This window comes from Oreochromis aureus, linkage group 1 (genome assembly GCF_013358895.1).
Source record: "Oreochromis aureus strain Israel breed Guangdong linkage group 1, ZZ_aureus, whole genome shotgun sequence".
Lineage (NCBI taxonomy): Eukaryota > Metazoa > Chordata > Actinopteri > Cichliformes > Cichlidae > Oreochromis > Oreochromis aureus.
In genome coordinates this window covers 33,634,812-33,658,306 of record NC_052942.1, presented here as the reverse complement: position 1 = coordinate 33,658,306, position 23,495 = coordinate 33,634,812, and the positions used below count along the sequence as shown (strand labels likewise).

Below are 23,495 nucleotides of genomic sequence, written 5' to 3'. Positions count from 1 at the left end.
ATTGCTTTTTTGTTTGTTTGTTTTAAAGGTGATTATTTCAATCTTCCAATAAATACCTCCGAGGGTTTTATTTTTTATCTCCTTTCACATGGTAGCTGTTATTGAAAATTCAGCTGCTGTGCAGAACCTTACACATGTTTTACTGCTGATGTGAGTAGTAGTGTTTGTGTGAATTCACACCACGCAGAACATTTTCACACTACGCCCCCTTTTCAAAGTCTTTATTTATTTATTTTATTTTATTTTATTTTTCCCGCAGATCAGAGTGCTGTTTGGAATACTAGAAAAAAAAATAATGACGTAAGCGTCCAGAACCCCCTTAATCAAAGTTGATGTAAAACAGCTTCAAATGTGATTAAAATCATAGCATGTTACAAGTTGTAGGGGGTTTTTTTGCAACCACCATTTATCATGTGTTGCAACATGACCTTATCAATACATTTTAATAAAAAGTTGCATGACTTATCCTTTTATCTTGTGAGCTATTGTTTTCATTATATTTTTTGACGAGTTTAAGCTGCAGCTTGAGCCTAAGAGATGAATGATACCGAAGACAAACTTTGAATTGTTCACCGCAGCAACGACTTTCTGTATATCAGGTACATGTGTATGTGCAAAAAAAGCTCCTCCTGCTCTTTCAGACATCTGATTGTTATAGTCACACATGAAGCATTTGCACTTGTAAGAAAAAAAGCATGATGATTCAGGCTGTGTAAGAGCTGATGGTAATCCACCATCCCACATTTTTATACACATTTTTAGCTCCATCCACAAACAAGGTGCCACTACTAAAGGAAGCAAATTCAAATAATGATAAAATGACTCCGTTTTATGCTGATTTGAATTACCCCTTCCGTATTTTCCTCTAATGCAGTGTGTCATTTATTGCATTATGCTCCCTGCATTTCGGCATCAGCTGAATCCCATGTGGGCCAAGGTAAACATACACCAGGTTGTTAGAAAACCTGCCAAATTGGCTACAGGAAATAATCCGCATAATCCCCTGGTAATAAAGTCTTGATATTCATAGAGTCCGCTGACAGGAAATCCCTGACAACTCTCTTTTTATTCCAGTGCAACATGTCATGAGAAAGATAAAGCTTAAACCAGAAAAGGGTTTATCGTTGTTTGTGTTATTAAGACAATTTTTTTTGTCCACTATTTCAGTGTCATAGTCAGTTTATCCAGTGGACAGATGGTTTTTACATTTCTGTGTCATTTGTATTCGCAATTGTGCATTGCTATTGTGTTCCTGTATTTATTATGCTCTGATGCAGCTTTACACTTTACAAAGAAGTTATTCACTCTGAGATGCACAGGGTCTTTACTCCAAATGCAGCACAGAGTCATGTCAGAGCATCCAAGCAGTGTTTTTACAGTAAAGACCGGATATCAGTGTGAGTGTTGGTTTGGTTGGAGTGCTCTTTCCTCTTTCTTTCTCCTTCTCTTTTTCACACATGCTCCTTTGCTCCTTCCCTCTCTCTCCCTCCCTCTGTCTTGTGCTGTTTCTTTCTCACTCTGGATCACACACAAACACACGCGCACACATGCACATATTCACATGCATACACTCACTGTTTCTCTCTTTCTCCCAGCCTCCTCAGCGTACAGTTGGCCTCGGGGCTCCACTTTCCACTGGAGCCAGTGGAAGGAGGGGCCCTTTTGTGTGAATTAGGATAATGGCTGACAGCAGAAAGCAAAACAATTACACTGGCATAACCGCATATGCTGTGTTCAGCTACGTCCGGTCAAGAAAGGCGCACGGGCAAAACTGAAAACGTGACGACTGAAAGAGCAGGGCTAAAGAGTTTGAAGTTGCTGATTACTTTTAATAGATTGGGTTCTAAATAATGCAGGGTGCCAAGAGAAAGTTAGTCTAGTAACTAATGTGTGGATATTCATCTTCTTCTGTGTGGGCCATATTAAGGGACAAGGGTCATGAAACATTGATGTGCACTCTGTGTAGCTCTCAAAGAGGACAGTCTCAGCAGTCACTTGAACAGAAGCTGAGGAAATTAGGGGAAATGTTCCACAGACAAGGAAACTATTTTGAAAGGACCACTGGACATTTTTCTCTATGAAGACGAGACTTCTATGTCCAGAGATGATAGATCTGTACTGGCTTTATGCTTTTTCAGTGGTCCTCTGTTTCTGGAAATGTACTTTTCTATAAGCTGAGCTCAAAATATGCAACAGAATTTTGGAGTTGTGTTATTTCATTGCTATTTTGTTTCATTATCACAAGCCTCTTCTTTTTTAGTACCAACACACCACCATGAGATAAAGCTGAAGCTTTCAAATAAATCTTTTACTCTGTTCACTTAATGTTAAATATTAACAGGAAGTAATTGTTGCTCCGGAGTAGAAATAGCCGTATTATACAACCATAAAGTAACAGATAAGAAAACAGAGCTGCAGGCAAATATTGGCAGTACCAAAGTGGAGATGTTTGCATTAATACATTCATGTTTATAGTATTTTTTTGTTTAAATCACATAATCTTGCCATTAACCCCCATATGGACAGATACTGAGCAACTGAGCTATACACAGTGAAAGTTATTACCAGAGAACCAACGAATTCTGTTGCTGCTGATTGCTTTGACATGTCAAGATTTTCAAAGGCATTATAGTTAGGCTGGAACTTGAGTTAAATGTTCTCATTTATTTTCCATAAGTCACGATCTTCGGAAAAAGCGAAAGTGTGTTTCCTTATTTTGAAACCTGTATCACCCTTCCTTTGGGAGAGCTTGTTTGGAGAACCATGAGTTTATCTAGTATTTCACAGTTGCTTCAAGCATGACTTTGCGAATCAGAGCCAGGGACTGTAGCGATTTGGTTTTGAACTTTCTTATTTGACTTTCCCTACTCGGAAGCCATTGTGGGCAGCCTTTGATGTCAGGTTGGACAGCCTCACCGAGATCCCTGGGTGTGTTTGTTTCACTTTCCAAGAAGCACTGGGTGCTTTGTCTTCGTTAGGGGTCCACAAGTGATACAGTTTCCACACATTGTCGGTTCAAGTAGAATCAGTGTTACCTGGGTCCTATTCCCAACCTCGCGAGGATGCGTCTTTGGCAGCTCTCAGCCTCTGGCTGGCTTTAACTGGTGAAGCAAACATCCTGCCAGATATTGCCCACCTACTGCCCCACTGCCTGCCCTCGCTTGGCACCACAAGGGTAGGAGATCTGAGCCATCCGTGATAACCTCTAACACCCACCACCTCCCTCGTTTTCAGTGACTAGCACGCATTATCCAAGTTTTTTAGTTCCGTCAAACCTTTTTCTCTCCCACTTTATCTCTCTGCATTTCTCCTGCATTCTGTTTGTTTCTTTCTGTGCTTCTTTTTCTTTTCTCTGTACTTCTGTGTTTTTGTACTTTCGCCTATCGTTGCTTCTCTTGCAATGATATCTCGTTGCCTGTCTCTTTGTTTTTTGGCCCTTCTGTTTGTGTATCTTGTCTCTTAATTTCTCTATACAACCCCCACTCCCTGTGGACACACCCTTTTCTCTCTACCTACCTGTTAAAAACAGCCCACTCTCCAATTCAGAGATTTAACAGAAAAGGGAAAAATGAGGAGACCAACAGAGAAGACAGCGAGACACAGAGAGAGAGAGAAAGAGAGAGCGAGAGAGAAGGGAGTTGGAGAGAGGGAAAGAAAAAGAAAAACAGGCAGCATTTTAATTGCTTTTTAAAAAAGTGGAGATGAAAAACAGAGTTAGCCTGGAGGGGTATGGTGAAATTCTAGCTGGAAGAATTGCAAGACCATATGAGAAAGGAACACCTCGGGCAAAACAGGGAGATGAGTATTGGTTTTTTATAAAGCATTTTGCATCGATTTCCAGAGAGAAAGCAAGTAAGGGAGAAGGATAGAGACAGAGAGAGAGAGACAGAAAGAAGGAAAGTCGGAGAGAGTGAAAAAGAGAAAGGATGGCAGGAGGGGAGAGAGGGGGGAGAACCATCTTTGCTCTCCTTCTTCACACAGTCAAGTCAAAGAAAAGAGACAGAGCAAATTTGATTTGATAGCTTCTGTGTGTTGAGCCAACACATCAGGGTCAGAAGATACCTGATACAGCCAATAACTACAAGCTCATACACTTTTACAAAGCAGCCGATTGTAATTGTAAATTCAAGCGAAATGAGTCTGTGAGTAAAGCCTTGGTGTTTGTTCATTGACATTCCCACTACAGCTCCCTTCCTCTGTCATGTAATAGAGTTTGACAATGCCAGTGTTCAGGCAGTGCTTTGTGTGCGTGTGTGTGCGTGTGCTGGTCGGCACATTTGCAAATAGGTTTTATGATTTTCTTTTGTCGCACAACTTTGTCAGCCAACCTAGAAGCTGTTGTTGTGATTAAAGTGCTGATTACTTCAAAATGATGATAATAACAGCAACATAGCTCCGTGCCAAGAGCTGTTTCTCTGCAAGACGATGTACTGTAAATGTGCACGGAAAACGTTAAAGAGGTTACGTGCAACAGATTTCTCGTGTAAATCAGCGGTACAGCTTATTTACACTGCGTAGGCATTCCAGGTTTCTCTGCTGAGGGTGAGTTTTGTTTAAAAATGAGTCACCAAATTAAATTATTGCACTTCAGACTTCGGAAAGTTTAGCGAAATGGGACACTTGCACATTCTCAATATTAGGGAGATGCTAAAAAACTGTTTTTTAATTATTAAAAAGGGGATATTTAGTACTTGGAAATGAACAAACAGATAAAGTGAAGGTGCCTAGATGAGATCATTAGACCAGCGAGAGAGGAACCTGCAGGTAAGCGGCAGGAAAAGCACACAAATATTAGGGGAAATGAATATCTGTCCAAGGGTATCTCGAGGCGCGGCACCAGCATGGTGTGATGAAAGTTTAAAGATAACAGCAATTTCCACTCTTTGCTTTGATGAGCCCCTGTAGCTGGCTTCAGCCCAGCCCTTAATCTTGCAGTAAACTGAAGGGGTTAAACATGGGATACTAGGAGGCAACAAGTGTTTTATTATTATAGCAAAGTCTTGTCAATATTTAGTGAAAGCTTAAAAGTATATATCTATTTACTGTCTTTAGTTTATCATTATTCACATCATTTGGGCACTGATATTTACATTATCTTTGAAGTTATTGTGTCCTTGCTTCAACATGTGGAAGAGATACCTCTGTTGACTAATATAGTTATTTTAATTCGTTTTAACCAACCCATTTAATAGAGGGAGAAAATGAAAATTCAGCACACTTTGTTGGGTTCTGGTCATGTTTCTCATCTTAAAATGGATTTCTGAAAACAAATTCAAATATTTAAAGGTCAGTCCATTCTCAGTGGGGTGGTTCATATTGACAAATATAAATGTATATGTTTTAGATCAGAATTATCAGCTGGTGCTTTGTCTTTTTATTCTTCTACAAAAAAAACTTGCACAGATTGCAAAGAAAGAAACGCTAATATACTATAATTCCAGCTGCAAGACAATAATCTTCTCACCATTAAAGCGAACTGCAATTACATACATTAACAAAATTACGTTCTGCAATTTTCCCTCATACTAAGACAATACAGCACAAGAAGAGTGTTATTACAAGCTGTAACACTGTATTAAATTAAAGCAGTATGGCCTACAGTAGGATTGAGTCTGTCCGAATTCCCCTTAAATTAATAACGAAATCAAACTGTAAAAGTAAAATATCTTTTTCCACATATTCTCACATTAATATGTGGCCCGTCACCATTTCCTACCTCTGTTTCATTTCCAGCCCTCTGACAGATGGAATAATAGAGCTGTAATGCTACATTCATGCCATTAATTTCTGTAAGTACAAGCAGCAAGCGTGTGTGTTGTTGTAATCTCTCTACAGAAGGGACACTTCAAACAAGTCTGGAATGGAGGAACGGTGCCTTAAGCCCCTTGTTTCAACCTGGGATGCTAATGCATTTCAAGCTTAGTGCTAATAAAATTGAAAAATAAATGGAGGGTAATTGTTTCATGCATTTGAAGGGAACTGGCTCATTCCATTATGTGGTTGTGTTTGTGTGTGCGGCTGTCTGCGTGCGTGTGTTTGTGTGTGCATTTCAATTTCCAGAATCAGTCGTCTGTTCAATGGCACCGAGCCCATCGTGTTGGACAGCTTGAAGCAGCACTACTTCATAGATCGGGATGGCGAGATATTCCGCTACATTCTCAGTTTCCTCAGGACCAGCAAATTGCTCCTTCCAGATGACTTCAAGGTATGTGTCTGCAGCACAATATACTGTATTGTGTGTACCTGTCTGCACCATCAACTCACTGTTTGAACAACATAACATAAAAGGCGTTTGCCCAGACATCAGCTCACACTGTGTGTGCTTCTTTATTTTTCAAAAGATGGCACATTTAGGTGTGAATACTTCTGTATTTATTACAGTTTCTCTGTTCTCTAATTGATAGTGTGTTTTCAAAATAAACCTGATACCACAACAGTACAACTAGTTGTGCACGATACAGCCTTACCCCCCTTAAATGTATCATATGAATTATGTGTAGTAAAAACATAAACAGTAGTTAGGAAACTTTAAAGAGGAAAAAATGGATGCAGCCTGATTATTAAATGGTGGAAAGGTAAAATGGTCTGGTGGTGTGCATGCCAAAGCCTTGAGCTGTTGTTTTTCACCCAGTGTAATTTCTATAGAAGTGGTCCCAGGTGAAATAACCCCTTATGAACTTCTGCTCAGCTGCAGTCCAATGACAGAGCCCCATGCAGACAGTAACTCTCACCCAGAGTCTAGAATTGGAAGGGAAAGGTGCAGTTTAATACCTGGTGCCCGGTATATGTATACTTCTTTGCACTTGCTCTTTTCTCTTTGTGAGACACTGAATCTGCATGCATGTGTGTCTTGTTTTAGTGGCATGTCAGTATCTATTGCAGACAATGTAGGTGCTTTGTCATATTCCTGTATTAAACAATTTAAAGCACATGTTTGGGGCGCAAAAACAAATTGTGAGAAGTTTTAAATTTAAATGTGTTATCTGTACAAGCTTTTTTTGCATTTTCTGTATTTTTGTGTTGTGAAGGTTTCAGTTTGATAGAGTAAACCTTGTGTGTGTGTGTGTGTGTGTGTGTGTGTGTGTGTGTGTGTGTGTGTGTGTGTGTGTGTGTGTGTGTGTGTGTGTGTGTGTGTGTGTGTGTGTGTGTGTGTGTGTGTGTGTGTGTTAGCTGTAAAAGTTGTGTAAGAAGCTGATGTGAGAGAGTGTTTGCAAACTTTAAACATTAGCATTTCACTGAAGTTGTGTTTCTGGACACCTGCCAATGTTAGTCCAATAAATCCAAACTATCTGTGTCTTTAGTTGCTAAATTCTTCCCTATGTTCATTAGTTGACTTTGTCTACATGCTGTTTGCTTCTGGCCAGGTAACATTTAGTTGGTGTAACAGAGCTTTTTTTTTTGCCTCCTGCTGCTACTGCTGCTTGAAATGAGGGTGATGAGAGTGAGGGGTGAGCGTAAACCAAAATAGAAAAGCTACAGGCTGTGAAACCAAAACGATGATCTAAAAGATGCTAAAATGTGTAGTTGACCCTGAAAAAGGCTGAAGAGTTAGAGGGATGATCACTACCTATGACCCCGCTCACATCGCACACATGCCATTTAATCTACTGTGATATAAAAGATAACGATTAAATTTATTTTTGGCACTAGTACAGCGTTAATCTCACCCAACAAGTATTCATACAATCATATGTGACGTTGTCAGAATGATTATCTGCCTACAGCTTCTTCCTTCTCGAGGTTTTCATTCCATGATACAGTTTCCTAGGTGTATTCTACACTTCACTTCACGTCGACCCCACCTTAGTTTTCGTGACCTTTTCACTGCACTGGCACTTGTTCATCATTCTGTACGAGGTAACAAGGCAAAGCCAAGCCACTGAGAGCCAGGGGCAAACTCTTTGGGCCCCACGGATAGTCTGAACAAGAGCCAAACCACAGACAACAGAACATGACATGAAAGCCCTGCATATTTTGGCAAATGACGGCCTGACTCAGTACCGATTAGATTTTCCCTTCTTATTCATACACCCCTCCTCCCCTCTGTTAAATCTTGACAGTCCAATCAGGCACCACAGTGGAAGAGAATGCATTGGACTTCATTGTTTCAACTCATTACGATCCCCTCGCATAAGCCTGTGTTGATCTGCATACCTTTCAATTTGCGTGAAGCCGGGGAAAAAAAAAATGCAAATAGTGCGAGGCGGAATTGAGCATGTCCTTATCTGAACACAATCAGGCTTGCCGTCGCCCCAGGGCTGGGTCTGTTCTGCTGCTGGCAGCCACGGCGCTGTGTGTTTTGCTAAATCAATGTGAAAGTCTGAGCAGAATAGGAAAAGAAATTCTTCAGCCTGCATCACTGGAACAAAATATTCACTATTAATATCCTCCCTCATCACATTATTCAAACTACAATTAATCACGAGAGAGTAAGCAATGCTCAGTCATATTGAGGGCATGGTTATAAACCGGTAAGAGTTACTGTTTTCTGTTATTATTCAGGTTTTGCATTACTCCTTAAATTGATTATTTTTTTTAATCTCAGATGCTGGAAATGACAGAAAGGCACTTTTATAATGATTTTATTTTATTTTTGAGTGACTTTGTTAATCAACAACCTTGAACTTCTGCTTTTTTGGGGGGTCATTTTTGACCAAAACCTACATTAGGTCTTCACTAGTCCTCTAAACTACCTTATAGTGACATTTTCCATCATTTTCTTCTTCTCTTTCTCTGTCTCTCCCTCCCTCCCTCTGTCCTTCCCTGAAATGTTGCCTTGCCAGTGGGCGATCAGGTCGGATCATTATTTTGAAGCTCAAACGGGCTGTCTGGACACAGGATTGGGGGATGAATTGTCTCGTAGAGCTGGCAGCAGTAGCAGCGGCTTCAGCAGCCAGGACGGAGCTGTTGGCCCTGTCTCCCTCTCATCCTCACCTCAGCGCTTAGGATTACTCTGTTGTTTTCTGCTCTACTCAGGATGACTAAAGTGCCTCGCAGACAGACCCCTGTTAAAAACATATCCATCCATGGCTTCAGACCTGTGAAGGATGAGGAGTAGCACTTTGATACAGAGAGCTGCCTGAAGGGGAGCGTCTCAGTATGAGTTTTGTCAGCTGCAGCAAGAAGGCCAGGAGAAAAAAGACAGGGAGAAAGGGAGAGAAAAAGGGAAAAAAGGACCTCCACCCCCTCTTTTCGCATTCTGAAATCTTAAACATTAGACCGTCAGCTTAAGATGTGTTGCGTCAACGCCGCGTCCAGATGGAGTTGTATTTGGGTGTCGTTCACATGCCTCGGATGAAGGCACAGTTTAGATGAAGGGGTAAAACAGTGAGGGAGGCTTTTCAAGGCTAAAGAGTCTGACAGAAGCAGCAGGGTTAATGAATATGCTGTTTGCTGCCATGCTCTGTTTCTGTGCCCAGCAGTGGTCTTGAGAAGGAAAAGGGGAAAAACTCTTTCTAGATCAGGGCTCTCTGCCAGCGCCGACACCCAGACACCCAGAGCCACCAATGATGCAGACTATATGAAACATATGTTGTTTTTGCAGCACAAACACACATTGTCTCACTTGGGTGTTTGGACTTTGTTCTACGCAAAAACCAGCAACCTCTTTCCCGAAAATGGACACTCACTTCTTTGCTTCAGTTTACTATGTCCATTCATTGAATTAAGCTGTCATTGTTTGCCACTGTGAAACATTAATCAGAACACAGATTTATTAATTACTAATTATTTAGCAAAAAGGTTTTGCAGCATTTAGGTGTAACCTAATTAAATCTTGTTCTAATAGGAGCTTAACATCGGGCCACAAGCCTTATTAACATAAAACTCCCTCCATGTGAGGAATACATTAAAAACCTCCTTGGCTGATGATTGTCCTCATGTTCACTTGCACATATCTTTTCCTCACCTCCCGTCTGCCTCCAATAGCGAACCTCCGCCTTCCCGTATTTTCTGTGGTAGTGGTGAATGATGGTGCCATCTGGTCTTGTGGGAAATTAGAGGCAAGAGCGCAGGGGCAAATGGCCCCCAGCAAACCCTGCCCAGGAGGGAGAGGCAGGCAATCTGCTGCAGACTGTCTGTGCACAGGAATGCACCATCCCACTTCACCAGAGCCCTACTGACGGCCTTTCTGGAGTCGGCTCACTAAAACATGCTAAAGGCTAACACCACTCTGCCAAGAGCTACTGTGGAGGAGAGCTGCAGCATGGCTATCCTTTGTTTATTGAGAGTGTTGTCCTGCTGGTCCGAGTCCATCACTGATCTTGGTTTATTGTTCTTCAATCTGGTCGACGTATTACATGAAACCAAATGCATTTTTAATTTATTTTAGCTCACATTTTTGTCTTATATTAAGATTAATTTGTCATTTGTGCAAGTTTATAAATTTAAAATCCTACACTGTTATTTTGCCATTTGTAAAAAAAAATTGAATTTATCCATTCGTCACTGTGCAATTAGTTATTAGATCTTCCATGCGTTACCTTTGCTACACAGGTAACACACACTTCACTACAGTGGAAAAGTCAGAGTTCATATACAGCAAGAACCCACTCTTGGAGTAATTAGAGGTTAAGTGTCTTGGTCAAGGACATCATTAGCTGCTGTGAGGAAGCCATAAGGAGTCCCCCAGATATACTTTCCTCTGTCATATTAATGTTGCACAATACTGTATATGTGTAGGGTTTCTCTGTGACCTTGGTGATGAGTTGCAATCCAGGGAAAGTCATAGTGTGTTAGTCACAGATATAGCCAAGAGGAGTATAATACACATGCAAAGTCACTGCTCTCATCTGTATGTTTGTCTGCCTGTACAGGACTTCCACCTGCTGTATGAAGAGGCGCGTTATTACCAGCTGACACCCATGATCAAGGAGCTCGAGCGCTGGAAGCAGGAGCGCGAGCAACGACGGATGGCACAGCCCTGTGACTGCCTTGTGGTTCGTGTCACACCTGACCTGGGCGAGAGGATCGCCCTGAGCGGAGAGAAGGTCCTCATTGAGGAGATCTTTCCTGAGACTGGAGACGTTATGTGTAACTCGGTCAATGCTGGCTGGAACCAGGACCCAACACACGTCATCCGCTTTCCCCTCAATGGCTACTGCAGGCTCAACTCCGTCCAGGTAAGACACTGAAATGCTTGTCCTTTGTTTGTACTTTTAATTTTTTCTGGAAGCACAAAAAAATCTCCTTCTCTGCCCATGATTTATTTATCACATTCTAGACTTGTGTGTGAAACACATTACAGTGTTTACAGTTTTACTTGAGTTAGATTGTCCTGTGTGTACACCTCTGAGTGTGGTGCCAATATAACAAATATGTGCTGATATCTAACAATGACTTTTATGTGTAGTTATTTTTTCTGTTACATTTATTCACTAATAAGCGTGATATCATGGTACTTGCAGAGAATCAAGAGCAAAATGGCTTTGTGTAACAGAAAGTTTTGATGTGTGTCTAATATGTGACTGCAGCATAGTCACAGTCTTTCTAAAACTGGAGGCGGCATCATGATAAAGGCTGTATTCTGTAGCTACCAAATCAGCTAAGTTAGGTAACTGACAGCTGCTCTTCCAACACCTCCTCACCTCAACTGAAAAGGAATAAACTGTAATCTTATAGATGCAACCTTTAAAACTTTAATTTTTAACTTGAATATGCAAAGATCCAACTTACTGGCTCACTGCTAACAACAAAACTTACAACGTGATCATGAAACTAACAGTGGTAGTTAATATGAACATTGTGCAATATGCATGGGGGAAAAGCCACAAAGTAACTTTAGTGGCGCACAGGAAGAGTCAGAAAGTGTCAAAATGCCTATATGCATTATGTTTCATTATCTTTGCTTACTTTCAACATGAAGATAAAATATTGAATATTTTTTTTATTTCTAACTGTCACATAGTGAAACTGTACACAATGTTTTATGATACTGTGCTTGTACACCCATAAATCTCTATTTTCTTACCAATTCTTTATTTAATGTTAGCCACAGGATGCAGACTCCAAAGAGGAACTTATGTATTTATCTACTCATTTATCCAGCAAAGTATTCTGCTTGGCAAGCAAACCATTTTTCACACCAACTTTCAACATTTTCATAAACATTTGAACACCTGGCTGGGATTTGCTCAACCTGGGCTTTTGTGACCACTCTGCAGATCCACTTAGCTGTTTTGCTGAATGGCACACGATGGCATCTGCTGAGGGAGAGGAGGCTTTCTGTTGGTCACCTTCTGTCTGAGTCCTGTGTCAGCCTGCAGAGTTTATTTTCAGGTTGCTTTCCCAGATAAATGCTGTTATATACACTGATTTTCTTCAGTAACAATAAGCTGGAATTACACCTCAAAACTTTGCTGTAAGGCACTTGGCATGATTTGTGGCCCTCTATATTGCATTTTGCCACAGTAGAGATAATAGCTTGTTGTCAATAACTGGCATAATAGCCACTCTGGAGCAACAGCTGGAGTGTGCAGGTGTACAAAAACCTTTGGAGTTTTTCATTTTGTCAAACGATGGTCTTTCAGTTGGCTGTTGGGGATGAAAATGATGCAAAGCCTCAGCACGGTATTACCATAAAGCAATTTACCGCCAATATCATATCAAATACGTTTGCTTTATGATCTGCATTTGAATAAGTTTGGCACCGGTTTGAAAAATGGTGTGAGATGAACATCCGTCTTTGGTCAAGCAGAGTTGACAATGTTGTGGAGTCAAGTAGTAAGAGATTAAAAGCAACTTCAGAAAAAAATAGTTTTACAGTAGTGTTACCCTGCGAGGTCTGAGAGAGAAAGAGAGGACGGGGGGAAACATAACAGTCTGACACCACAGGCTCGATATAACACACTTGAGTGCCCACAGCCATGAACAAACCTACACATAGAAGAGCCTTCACCCCTTCAGCACCCAGAGAGAGCCTCTCCCAGGCAGGCTAGTGCACTCTGACACCTCCACCTCCTTCCTGCCAGCGTGAGAGACCACCTCCAGGGAGGAGAGCGGAGCGAGTGGGACAAAGCACGTGTGGACTGCGGCCATGTTTTCCTGCGAAAAAATGAAGAAGAGAAATGGAAAGGGGGGGAAAATGATATGCATAATTTACGCTTTACTCCTTTTTAAGACACAGCTCCTTTTTTAAAAAGACTCCAATATAACACCGCTCAAGGCAATTGAAATACACGTATTGCATTTTTTAATACCATACTTACAATTTCTCAAACAGCCTAAACCGGTTTATACTTCTTTTATAGATTTTTAAATGACTTACAATATAATTAATTGGCCGCATCAACTAACACAACATTTTCCCACTCTGTTTACCAGTGAGACTGGTTATGGGATGTGAGCACATCTGACTAACACAATCTGAACGGCATCTTTATTGTTTAGGCATTTATTGGGCTGTTCTTCTGAAGGCGAGGTGAGCTGAAACCCTTTTCTCATACAAACTCGTACAAGGCGGATCTGCGAGGTTTCCTGTAAGCAGCGACCCCTTCTTGTCTCATATTCTGGCCTCTCTGTGGTGTCTCCTCGTGAGCCCTCTTAGATACAGCTCCATGGCATTCGTTAAAAAAAATAATGAAAAGCACAAACACACACACACGTACATACGCACACACAGTGAAGGGGCCCGGCTCATTGAGTCGATGTAGATGAGGACACAAGGAGCAGATGGAGGTGTTTTTTTGTTGTAAGGGGAGATTTTTCCAAACAACTTACTCATTCTGTTCTCTTTCATTGTTGCGTGAAGGAATGAAAAGGTTAGGAAAATAATCCTTGTCTTACCTGCCAGACAATGAGCCTCTGATCTGATTTCAAGCCTGGACCCTGACCCAGGGGAACACACACACAACCACACCCTGCCCACAGAGGAAGTTCAGGGAGAGCATGGGGAGGCTGCGGCAGTACCGTCTGAAACTTATTTACTGTGTGATTGGATCAGTTTCAGAAGAGGTCTTGACAGGAAAGAGATGGATATATGATGACATTTAAATGTGTGCTGTTTTCACTTTATTATGTCAGAGGTGTAGAGATTTTATTGGAGCTGAGGTACTGTTGCTTTCGTGCCCCAGGCTGGACACTGCTAGACCTTGTTATAGTTGGTCACAAAATGATAACACACATTTCTCCATACCTTACTGTACACTAAGTATATCAACCTGTTTTCTAAACATTTAATATTCTGTTTTAATAAGATAAAACATGAGGATAATTCATGAGCATTGAAAAAATTTCCATGACTCAGTTATCATGCTTTTAAAATTGGTGATATATCATTATACTGTATCATCTATTTATAGTTTGAAATGTGGCAGCAGTAATTCTTTGCATGTTGAGATATATATGTAATCTGTTGCCTTGCAAATTTAGCCCCTTTTTTAATCTGTTGTCTTGTGTATTTAAATGCGAGAGAGGGAGAATAAACAAATCCACCTTGGCAAGTAACTCTCCATGAAGTCATGAATGGAATTTCGGGAGTAATGCAAACCACCTGCGCTGTGATGTAGATCCAGCGGGGGGAAACAAAAAGCAGCAAAGGCACTGAATGCAGGGAAAACATTTAGCCAAAGAGCCACAGAGGTGTACACACACGCGTCCCAGTGCTAGAGCTGGGCCTGCTGCTCCATACATCACCATGATGAAGCACTCAGATCAGACCAGAGCCAATCCGTCCTACATCAATGTGACAGCGGAGGCAGTCGTAGAGAAGGGTCCCCTGTCCCCCTGCTGCCCAGGCAGAGAACGCAACACGTCGCAACACTCTCTTACATGTCACACTGCCACTCCATCAATCCTGCGCTGGGTGAAAAGAGAAAGCACAGCTCATCAGAGCCGACACGGCCACACAAACACCTCCGCTGCGCTCCTCAGTGGCCCGAGTGGCAGAGTAAGACATTAACACTACTATGACTTTGGGTCCCTTGACTTTTTGTGTGGCTCTGTGGGTAAAGCACAATGTCAAGATTAACAGTAAGCAAGCCAGTGTGTAGAGAGGATTAAAGCTGGGCAGTTCTGGCTGCTGACAGCTTCAGCAGTTGATGCCAGAAAAATCTTTAAAAAATTGTTCTAATTCGTTTGTTGGACACGGGCTGATTAGGTAGTGGAAAGTAAATCAGAATAATGACAGAGAAGGACAATTCAACTGAAGACAATTAGGTGATTACCAAGTATCGTAGTTTAATCAAATGAAATGAATCAAATATATGGCACTTTTTCCTGTGTTACATTTTATTGATCAAGCATCACAAAATCTTTATCTCTGTAGAAATGGCTCATACAGTAAGTGCACTGTGAATGTGAACATTAGAGAAGTCAAATGCTCCAATGAGAATATGTTTCACTACAAATTAAACTTATTTATTCCAAGTCTAATTTAAGGAAAAGATGTATTATCAACAAAATGAGCTTATAAAATATAAAAAAAGAGATTTATAGAATATTACATTATTGCTTATGGGCTAAGCGATAATTTAATATTTATTATTAATAGCTGATCAAGATAATTGTAACAGTTATATACACTCCAGGATTGTTTTAATCTATAGATTGGATGATGGTTTGCATTTTCTGTAACTGGTGCGGGAGTATAAAGTGGTATAAAATGTAAAGGATTTTAAAGATTGTGCTTTTATGTAGTACATGAGTATATTCACAAAGTTTTCTTTGATGATGGCTTTTAGTGTCTTAAATACGAGAACAAGTAACTAAAATTGAAATAGAAAAGGTCACCGGATGAGTCAGGTGGAGCCCTTGTGTATTTAAGTCTCCTCAGTTTAGTAGTTGAACTACTTGCAGTCCCTTTGAGGACTGACCTAACCCAAAACACCTCTGTGCTTAGCGTGTATTTACTGTGCCAGGGTTAAGTGTTGCATTCCCACAAGGGTCACCTGAGCTAAAAATCCTCGGTGAATCACAATGCTTAAAGACACTTTAGAGTGCCTATTTGTAATGGAGCTCAGTCAGCTGCAAGTACTTTAAGAATAGACTGTTCTGTCAATGTGTTTTTGCTGTCTGTGACTCCTTAAAAAGCTGGCAGATGGCTTAGAGAATTAGAAAGAGTTGGAGCTTCACGGATGTTTTATGCCAGATGCTTGTGATAAGCAGAGGATACGACGCAGAGACTGCAGTTAGTGCTCCTTGTCACATATTGAAGACTGCATAGTTAAACAAAAGCAACCCCCTGAGTGTGGCGCCCATCTCATGCTACAGTGTGTGTGTGTGTCATAATGTGTCAATCATCTCTGTGTCTTGTGCCATGAGGAGCAAGTGTCTTACAACTCCTCCTGAGAAGTCTTGCAAGTGTGTCTGTGCACTCTGGTGGCCATCAATATTGTATTGTGCTCCGGTTTCCAGGCCTGAGACTCATCCACTTTGATGCATGCCTCGCCATCTTGGCTAAGATGCTGGGAGGTTAGAGGAGTGAGGCTGATGTATACCCTCCTGATCCCCGTGGTGACTCCAGGTTGAGTGGCAGCTCAGATAGATGGTTAAATGCTGAATGGTGTGCGTGTGTTTGAGGGGAGATCCCTGTGCGGCCAAGTCGACCGTGCAACCGCGAGACTGATTTCAAATGCAGGATCACTGGAGATGAAGAGGCTGAAGAGACACTTGTATTCAGCTTCAATCACAAAGAGAGGAGAAGACAAAAGGAAGTGCTTGATTTCATAGAACAACTAGAAAACTTTGGTGCTGCAATATCCTCTTCACTGCTATTTTGATTTCCTGTTTTGATTATTGTGGTGTCGTGCTGAAAAGAAGCCTGTCTTTAAGTTGAAAGTGGTGGACATGAAAAGGGGAAAAAAACAAAAAAACAAAACAAAGACTGCTAATTAGCTGTAATCCAATTTCGTGGAAATCACCGTGTTAGAGATGAGGCGTCGACCAATGAGGGTGCCCACATGCAACTCGCCGTTAGAATATTTTGTTATGGTTTCGCTCAAGTGAGGCAGTAAAGGAAGCAAAGAAATCTGCATAAGTACAACATAAGCTGGGATCTGAAAGCCTGCGGTCAGAAGTATGTTCTGCAGAACTGAGAAACCAGACATGTTTTAGCTTTTTAAGAGGGTGCATTACTTTTCCTTGTCAACAGAGACTGATTTCGGGACATTGTCCTGTGGACATTAAAACCTTTTGCTTGGATACGTCTTAATTATTCACTATATTGTTTATTCCCCCATGGCACTAACTCACTGTGTCAAACTGAATGCGAAGGTTTTTTTATGGCATCTTATAGTCATTACAGTATCCTTGAGTCAGTTACAACTATCTATAATAATATCCTTAAGTCTTTTGTGTTGCCATGCATTAATGATAAAAGTGTTTTCAGACTATCTTTATTGATCAGGCCATTCTCCTCTGTGACCAAATTCATTGCTGAACATGATGGAGTCCCACATGCGTTAAGAGATGATGGGGAAAAATGCAATGTGATGCAATGATCAAAGAAGGCTATGTAATATCATTTCCATAATCGTTAGGCTCCTCCGTCGTCTGTCATGGATTTGGGAGTGTTTGATGCTTGGGCAGGTCTCTTAATTAGCCATCCTCACCATCAGCTGTCTGCTGCCCCTTCTGTCTCACAAATTACATAGTTTGTTGTTGTCATTTTGCTAGAGGACAAAAAGGGGGAGGGGGTTAACTTTTGCAAGTGGTCCTTTCTGCTTACAAGTAGCATGTCGGTGCACATTTAAGTTTTAATTTGAAAGCGGATGGGTGCTGGGGTTTTTCAGGTCTGTTCAACAAGTTTGTATGCATTTGTTATATTTTGGTTTTGTACATTTTAATTCTTGCACGTTGTGTGAGGTTATCTGCTCTTCTTCACTGTATCCCCAACTGAGGAGGCTGCGGCCCTTTGACTTGCAGGCCTAAACATTCAACCACAGCACGCCAATGGGGCCTAAGCTGTAATTAGAGAGGTCATCCTTCGCCACGAGTGCACGTATCCATGTGTGTGTGTGTGTGTGTCTGTGCGTGCGTGTGTGTACGAGCATCTGAAGAAATCATTCTGTTTTTCGTGAACTTCTCTGGCTCTCTATCTGGCAGAAAGAGTTAGCCTTCGGCGAGACCTTTCATTTCCATGCGCTGCACACTTCTTTAAAAGGAAGGGGGGATAAGTAAATACACGGCACTCCTCTCACTGGGATTTAGATCTATACCCCCTCCAAAAAAACAACATCCCACATGGATTACCCCAGATGAGGAGAGAAAAGTGATGCTGAAGTTCACGCGTTTGAGTCTGAGCGCATCTCTTGTTTGGACTAGTGTGTGTATCACTGTCCAGACTAGAGGGGTAACATGAACCCCATCTCCTCTTCTCTCCCTGCAGCTCCAACACGTTGTCCACACTCAGATCACCCATAACTCCTTATCGTCATTCCCCACACGTCGCTCTCTCTTTCGCTCACGGACCTCACTTCTCCTCTCACCCAAGCCTCATTACTCAAATTAGGAGCTCCAGTAATCACCACGCTGAGCTACACTCAGCCTCTTAACACACCTCACTCACTCTCAGCTCTCCTCATCCCTTTGAGCTCATGCCCTCAGTTCGGTAGCCAATCTAGCACAAGCAGCATGAATATTGCAGAGATGGTGTGATGTCGGAGTGCCTTCTGGTTTTATCTCATCACTGTGTGCGATTGGAGGTGGGGGAGGGTTAATGACACAGGGTGCATGTTGTGACTGATGAACATCGGAGGTTGATGTCTGTTGACTGGATGTGTAGATATCAAAAACTGGTACTGCTGCTCATTCATTAGTAAAAATGGATAGCAAACTTTATTTTTACAGTGGAAAGACTTGGCCGTGGCCAGACTCTGGAACAACAAAATTGTTATGCAAAAACAAACAAAAAAAGATTTATCACACAAAAAGTTAAAGTTAAAACAATGAAAAAGTCCAATTCTTGGGAAAATACACAAAGTTGTTTAATTGTTGAGAATTACGTTATACGTCTTATATATAAATACTAAACTATAATCAGCACAAAGACAAAAAACAAAAGGTTAGCCAAGGAAATTAACCTACCAGCACCTCTAAAGATGCTGTAATCTGTTACTCTGCACTAAAACTGAAGTATAAACTCAACAAATTTTTCTCATTGGTTACAGCCCAAAGCAGTTATGAGATCATTAACTTTCTGGAGTGTCTGGTGGTGGCTTTGGCAACTGTTCCTCACCAAGACATAAAGCAGAGCACAGAGTAATCCCTTGTAAAACAGGGAATTGTTTTGTTTTTACTCTTTGGATTTTGTGCAGATTAAACAAACAAAATCTAAAGTGTTAGTGAGCTTTTGAGGTGACGGGAGGACAAATTTGTTATTGAACAGAGCTCCACTATTAATCTTTCCATCTTGGCAAGAATAAGCATATTTCACGAAACGTCAAACTATTCCTTAGAGCTGTATAAAACCTGAAACCTGCATCCCTATCTGTAAATGGTTTCATTTAGACTTGTGCTTACTGACATGGTACCTTTGTTGTAAATGCCTTCTTCTCTGTCCTCTCTGCAGGTTCTGGAGCGTCTTTTCCAGAAAGGTTTCAGTGTGGCAGCATCATGCGGAGGTGGCGTGGACTCGTCCCAGTTTAGCGAGTATGTGTTGTGTCGTGAGGACCGGCGAAGTCTCTCCATTAACACGCCCATCAGGATAAAACAAGAACCCCTGGACTAGAGCGTTCTGGGCGAGGGACTGCCAACACCCCCACCTCCCCCTAATACTCCTTCCATCTTCTCACACCACCCCACCCCTGCCTACTCCAACTCCCTTCCTGCCCTAATAGGACCACAACCACCCCCAACATACCTAAGTATTAGCAGAGGCTTGTTAACCTCACCAGGTCTCTGCAAAAACTCTAAGGGGAATGTAGTACCAAATAAAGGAAAAAAAAAAAAGCATCAGCAACAAAAGTTTTTGATTATGTTAAACAACGCCCAAAGAATCTGGGACTGTGATGAAAACAACAATGACAAACGGACACCACAGCAGCTGACAGCTCAACATTTTAGCACAGTGACTGGTTGTTGTTTTTTTTTCCCTTACCTTGTCATAAAAAGGTGTCCTGAGACTCTTGGAGGGACACAGTTTTCCCCCCTCCCATGCCTTGAACTCCAATCCACTTCATCATCAGCATACCACATACACCCCAACCCTCTATCTTTCGTTTCGTCCGTGTCTGTGTGTGAGGCCTCAGTCTTCTCTGACTGGTGACAAGTCTGGTCTATTGTGGGACAAGGAAGATTTGGCAGACAGGATGTTTTTAAGGATGACAACAAGAGGACATGATTTAATGTTGTGAACTCCCACCCCCTCTCCCACAACCCCCAAGATCCCACGACCCTCACCCCACAGGCCTGGCTTCAACTGTCAGGACCTCGCCAAACACGACATCGTTTGCCAACTGATTGTTTATTACAATTTTTCATTGTTGTTTCTAAAGTATGTTCTTCTTGCTCCTTTTGCTGTTCTTATCATGACATAGTGTAAACAATTATTATTAATAGGATTATTTTTAATGTCTCTGTTTTTTCTTTCTCCAATATGAAGGATGTATGAAAATTGTATTCATTAGGCTCTGAGAGCTTGTGAGGGAGCTTTTCTTGGCAGTAGCTGCAGAAACTCAGATGTCTGCAGGCTATGTGGCTAAAGCAATCTGACTGGCAATGCATTCAGAGCCAGAAAAAGTCCCATTGTTCGAACCGGAATGGAAGAAAACCTGGATGTTTTGACATTGTTTTTAGTCAAATGTGTAGCACACATGAAAAAAAAGAAGTGATCCAGAATTTCTGCTTATTAGCTCTAAAACATATCTCGGGTCTCTGATTGGATTCTCTCACACGAGCAGAAAGGATTTGTTCACACTTAGTTAAAGAACATTTGTAAATTTGAAATTCAGGTCAAATTTGCACACGCTCTAAGTGTATTGCAGTTTTGTTGAGTTAGAATGTTAAAGACTTGAGGACCAACTGAGAAAGCTGACGTTTACCAGTATATCTCATAATCAGCACGAGATGTACTTTAAATGCTAAATGTTTCTTTGCACTTCAACATTTCCAACAGAGCTGCTCGGACCTGCTCCCTCAACACACTTGCTGGAGTCCAGTGAACGGCACCAAGTCAAGCTGATTCTCCTCTCGTGTTTTAGGAGACTGTGACATTAAAATATTTAAAAACAGAAAGAAAAAAAACTCCAACTGAACAAACACTCTGGTACCAAAGTAGACAAGGTGCCTGTTTTGTTGATTGTACAAATATAAAGATGTTCTTTGTTGCAGTTTATAGCAAAATAAGACTAAATGCATTATTCAGAGCTGTATGAAGGGTACCAATATTTGATCCTCCAGGCTGCCAGTCTTGACAGTTTTCTTGAGAGTAGCTCACAGAACCTCCAGACCAAGTTTGAAAGACAAGGTCTCTGTTTCAGGATTGTCACTTCTAAGTGAAGATTATTTCATCGGTTCTTCACATGTATGTATGGCAGAACCCAAACTGAACTATACTCACAGCATCAGCATATTATTCACAAAGAGGCGTGTGGGCGGCATTTACTCTATCCTGCTCTCATTCTTTTGGTCTTATTCTCAACATTTCTGGATCAAAGACAGAAACAAGAAAGGCCAAGTTTTCATGCTTTATATTTGTGTGTAACTTACAGATGCTGTTTCTTCCATTCCAAAAGACTGAGGAGAAAAAAGAAGCCCATTCTGATCTTTGTGGGTGCTGGCAGTTTTTTGAGTTAAACTGGGGTTGTTTTTAGCAGTCCATTAAAAATGGGCGGCGGTTGTTCAGACTATGTTGTTTGTAATAGAATATCTAGTTTTTCTGGATGCTGCTGATTAAAAGAGGCCAATTAGTGGGTGAAGATGGACTGAGTATAAGTGTTGCTTCAAGTCAAATGCAGTCCTCCCTGCGGGTCTTTTTTTAAAAATATACAATCAAGCCCTTTGTTCTGACCTGCCAGTGGCCTGCGCCTTTGTATCTAGTCGCCTCAAAGGGAATGGTCAACCAGCCCTTTCATGTGCCAAGGCATGTTGGGCGCTTCACAGTCATCTTCACCCCCCTCTGCTTCCCTGAAGGCTCCAAGCTCAGTGGTGCCAGTAGAAACACGGGTTGTACCCCCTGCTGCTGTGTCATCCCTCATGCCCCATTTTCAAAATGCCCTCCTACGCCATAGCTCGTTGGACCACACCACAGCAAACCAAACAAACTGATGAGTCAAAATACGAACATACTCCGAGCAGACTGTACTGTGCAGCCAGTCCACTTTACTGTGGTGTAGATGCGAAGATCTTTGATTCATGTGATATGAGGTGTGGAACTCCATCTGGGTAGTTTCTTGAGGAAGAGTGGTAAAAATCAGTGATCAGTGTTCTAAAACTACACGTACAAGAACAACTTTTTCAGGAAGGAGGAAAAGAAAGCAGTTTTAGTTTGCCTCCCTGAATTGGTACGTTGAATTATACAGTGGACTCTAAACAACTTCCGAGAGCTAAGGGGTTACGCATTTGAAATAAAAAATAAACAAAGATTTGTATTTGTGAGAAAAAAAGAGTAGATATGGGTTTCTGCAATAAAACCTCAGTATACAAATAGCAGGTTATCTACAGAGACAGGAACGTGTAATTGGACTGGAAAGTTCATAGACATGTTCACACACCACCCATTAAGTTAAAATACTGGTCAGTGTTCAGCCTGTCCACACGGCATTTGCTCCACTTCTGAGGCGGGTCAGTTGTACAGTTATTGTAAATTGAATTATCAGGACGCTGGGTTTTATGGGACCCTCGTGTTTTTAAGAGACATCTCAGTCCTCTTCAGAAAAAGAATGAAAAGAATTCAAAGCGTAACATTGTGTAAATATGGATTAAAACATTTCAAAGGGTATAATAAGGTGCAAATGTATATTATTTAAAGTGTTTAAAAACCATTAGACTGTGGTATTAAAGGGCATGTGTTCATTTACAGTGTCTCCATTTGACTTTTCTTGCATATTTGCGATAATAAAAGGATGTACTGTATATCTGACATGTGTCGCATTGCTCTCAAGTTTTTCAACAACCCCTATAGAATGAGAAATTTCAACTGTGTGTCCTCTCTCACTGAACTGATGCAATCTCACCAGCCTTCCTCTACCCAAGCATGTGTGTGCTCCCCGTTCATCATTTTTGCAAAGGGGGAAGGTCGTCTTCAGGGCTGAATCCAGATCAGCACTCTAAAGCTCCAGAGGGACCAAGGAATAGGCCGAGATCTTGAAAAAAACCAATATGCTCCTAAACCCCAATATTTTGCACTGAGTTAAACGGTTTGGTCTTTTCGAAAATGCTTCTGCTTAATTAGCAGCAGAAACCTAGAGGGACTTTTCATAGTTGAGCAGCAGCGCTTGACTCAGTTTGTACTTAGCATGTGCAATGTTAGAAATGGAAATGAAGCAGGCTGAATTAGTAGTTGACTTTGGTAAAAATGAAAAAGAAAAACATAGCATAGCTCATTCTCCCTTGAAAATCTA

General features: G+C 41.3%; 1 protein-coding gene across 3 annotated transcripts in view; it reads left to right on the top strand.

The window, feature by feature from the left end:
• The window catches only part of LOC116325601 (BTB/POZ domain-containing protein kctd15), a 35,527-nt gene extending 12,513 nt beyond the window's left edge, over window positions 1-23,014 (top strand). For all 3 annotated transcript variants that reach the window (XM_039612896.1, XM_031746553.2, XM_039612893.1), the window contains exons 3-5: window positions 6,061-6,205; window positions 10,815-11,120; window positions 19,505-23,014. In XM_039612896.1, coding sequence (XP_039468830.1) covers window positions 6,061-6,205; window positions 10,815-11,120; window positions 19,505-19,663 — 610 coding nt within the window. In that variant the 3' untranslated portion in view covers window positions 19,664-23,014. The remainder of the gene's footprint in view (window positions 1-6,060; window positions 6,206-10,814; window positions 11,121-19,504) is intronic.
• The last annotated feature ends 481 nt before the right edge of the window (window positions 23,015-23,495 follow it).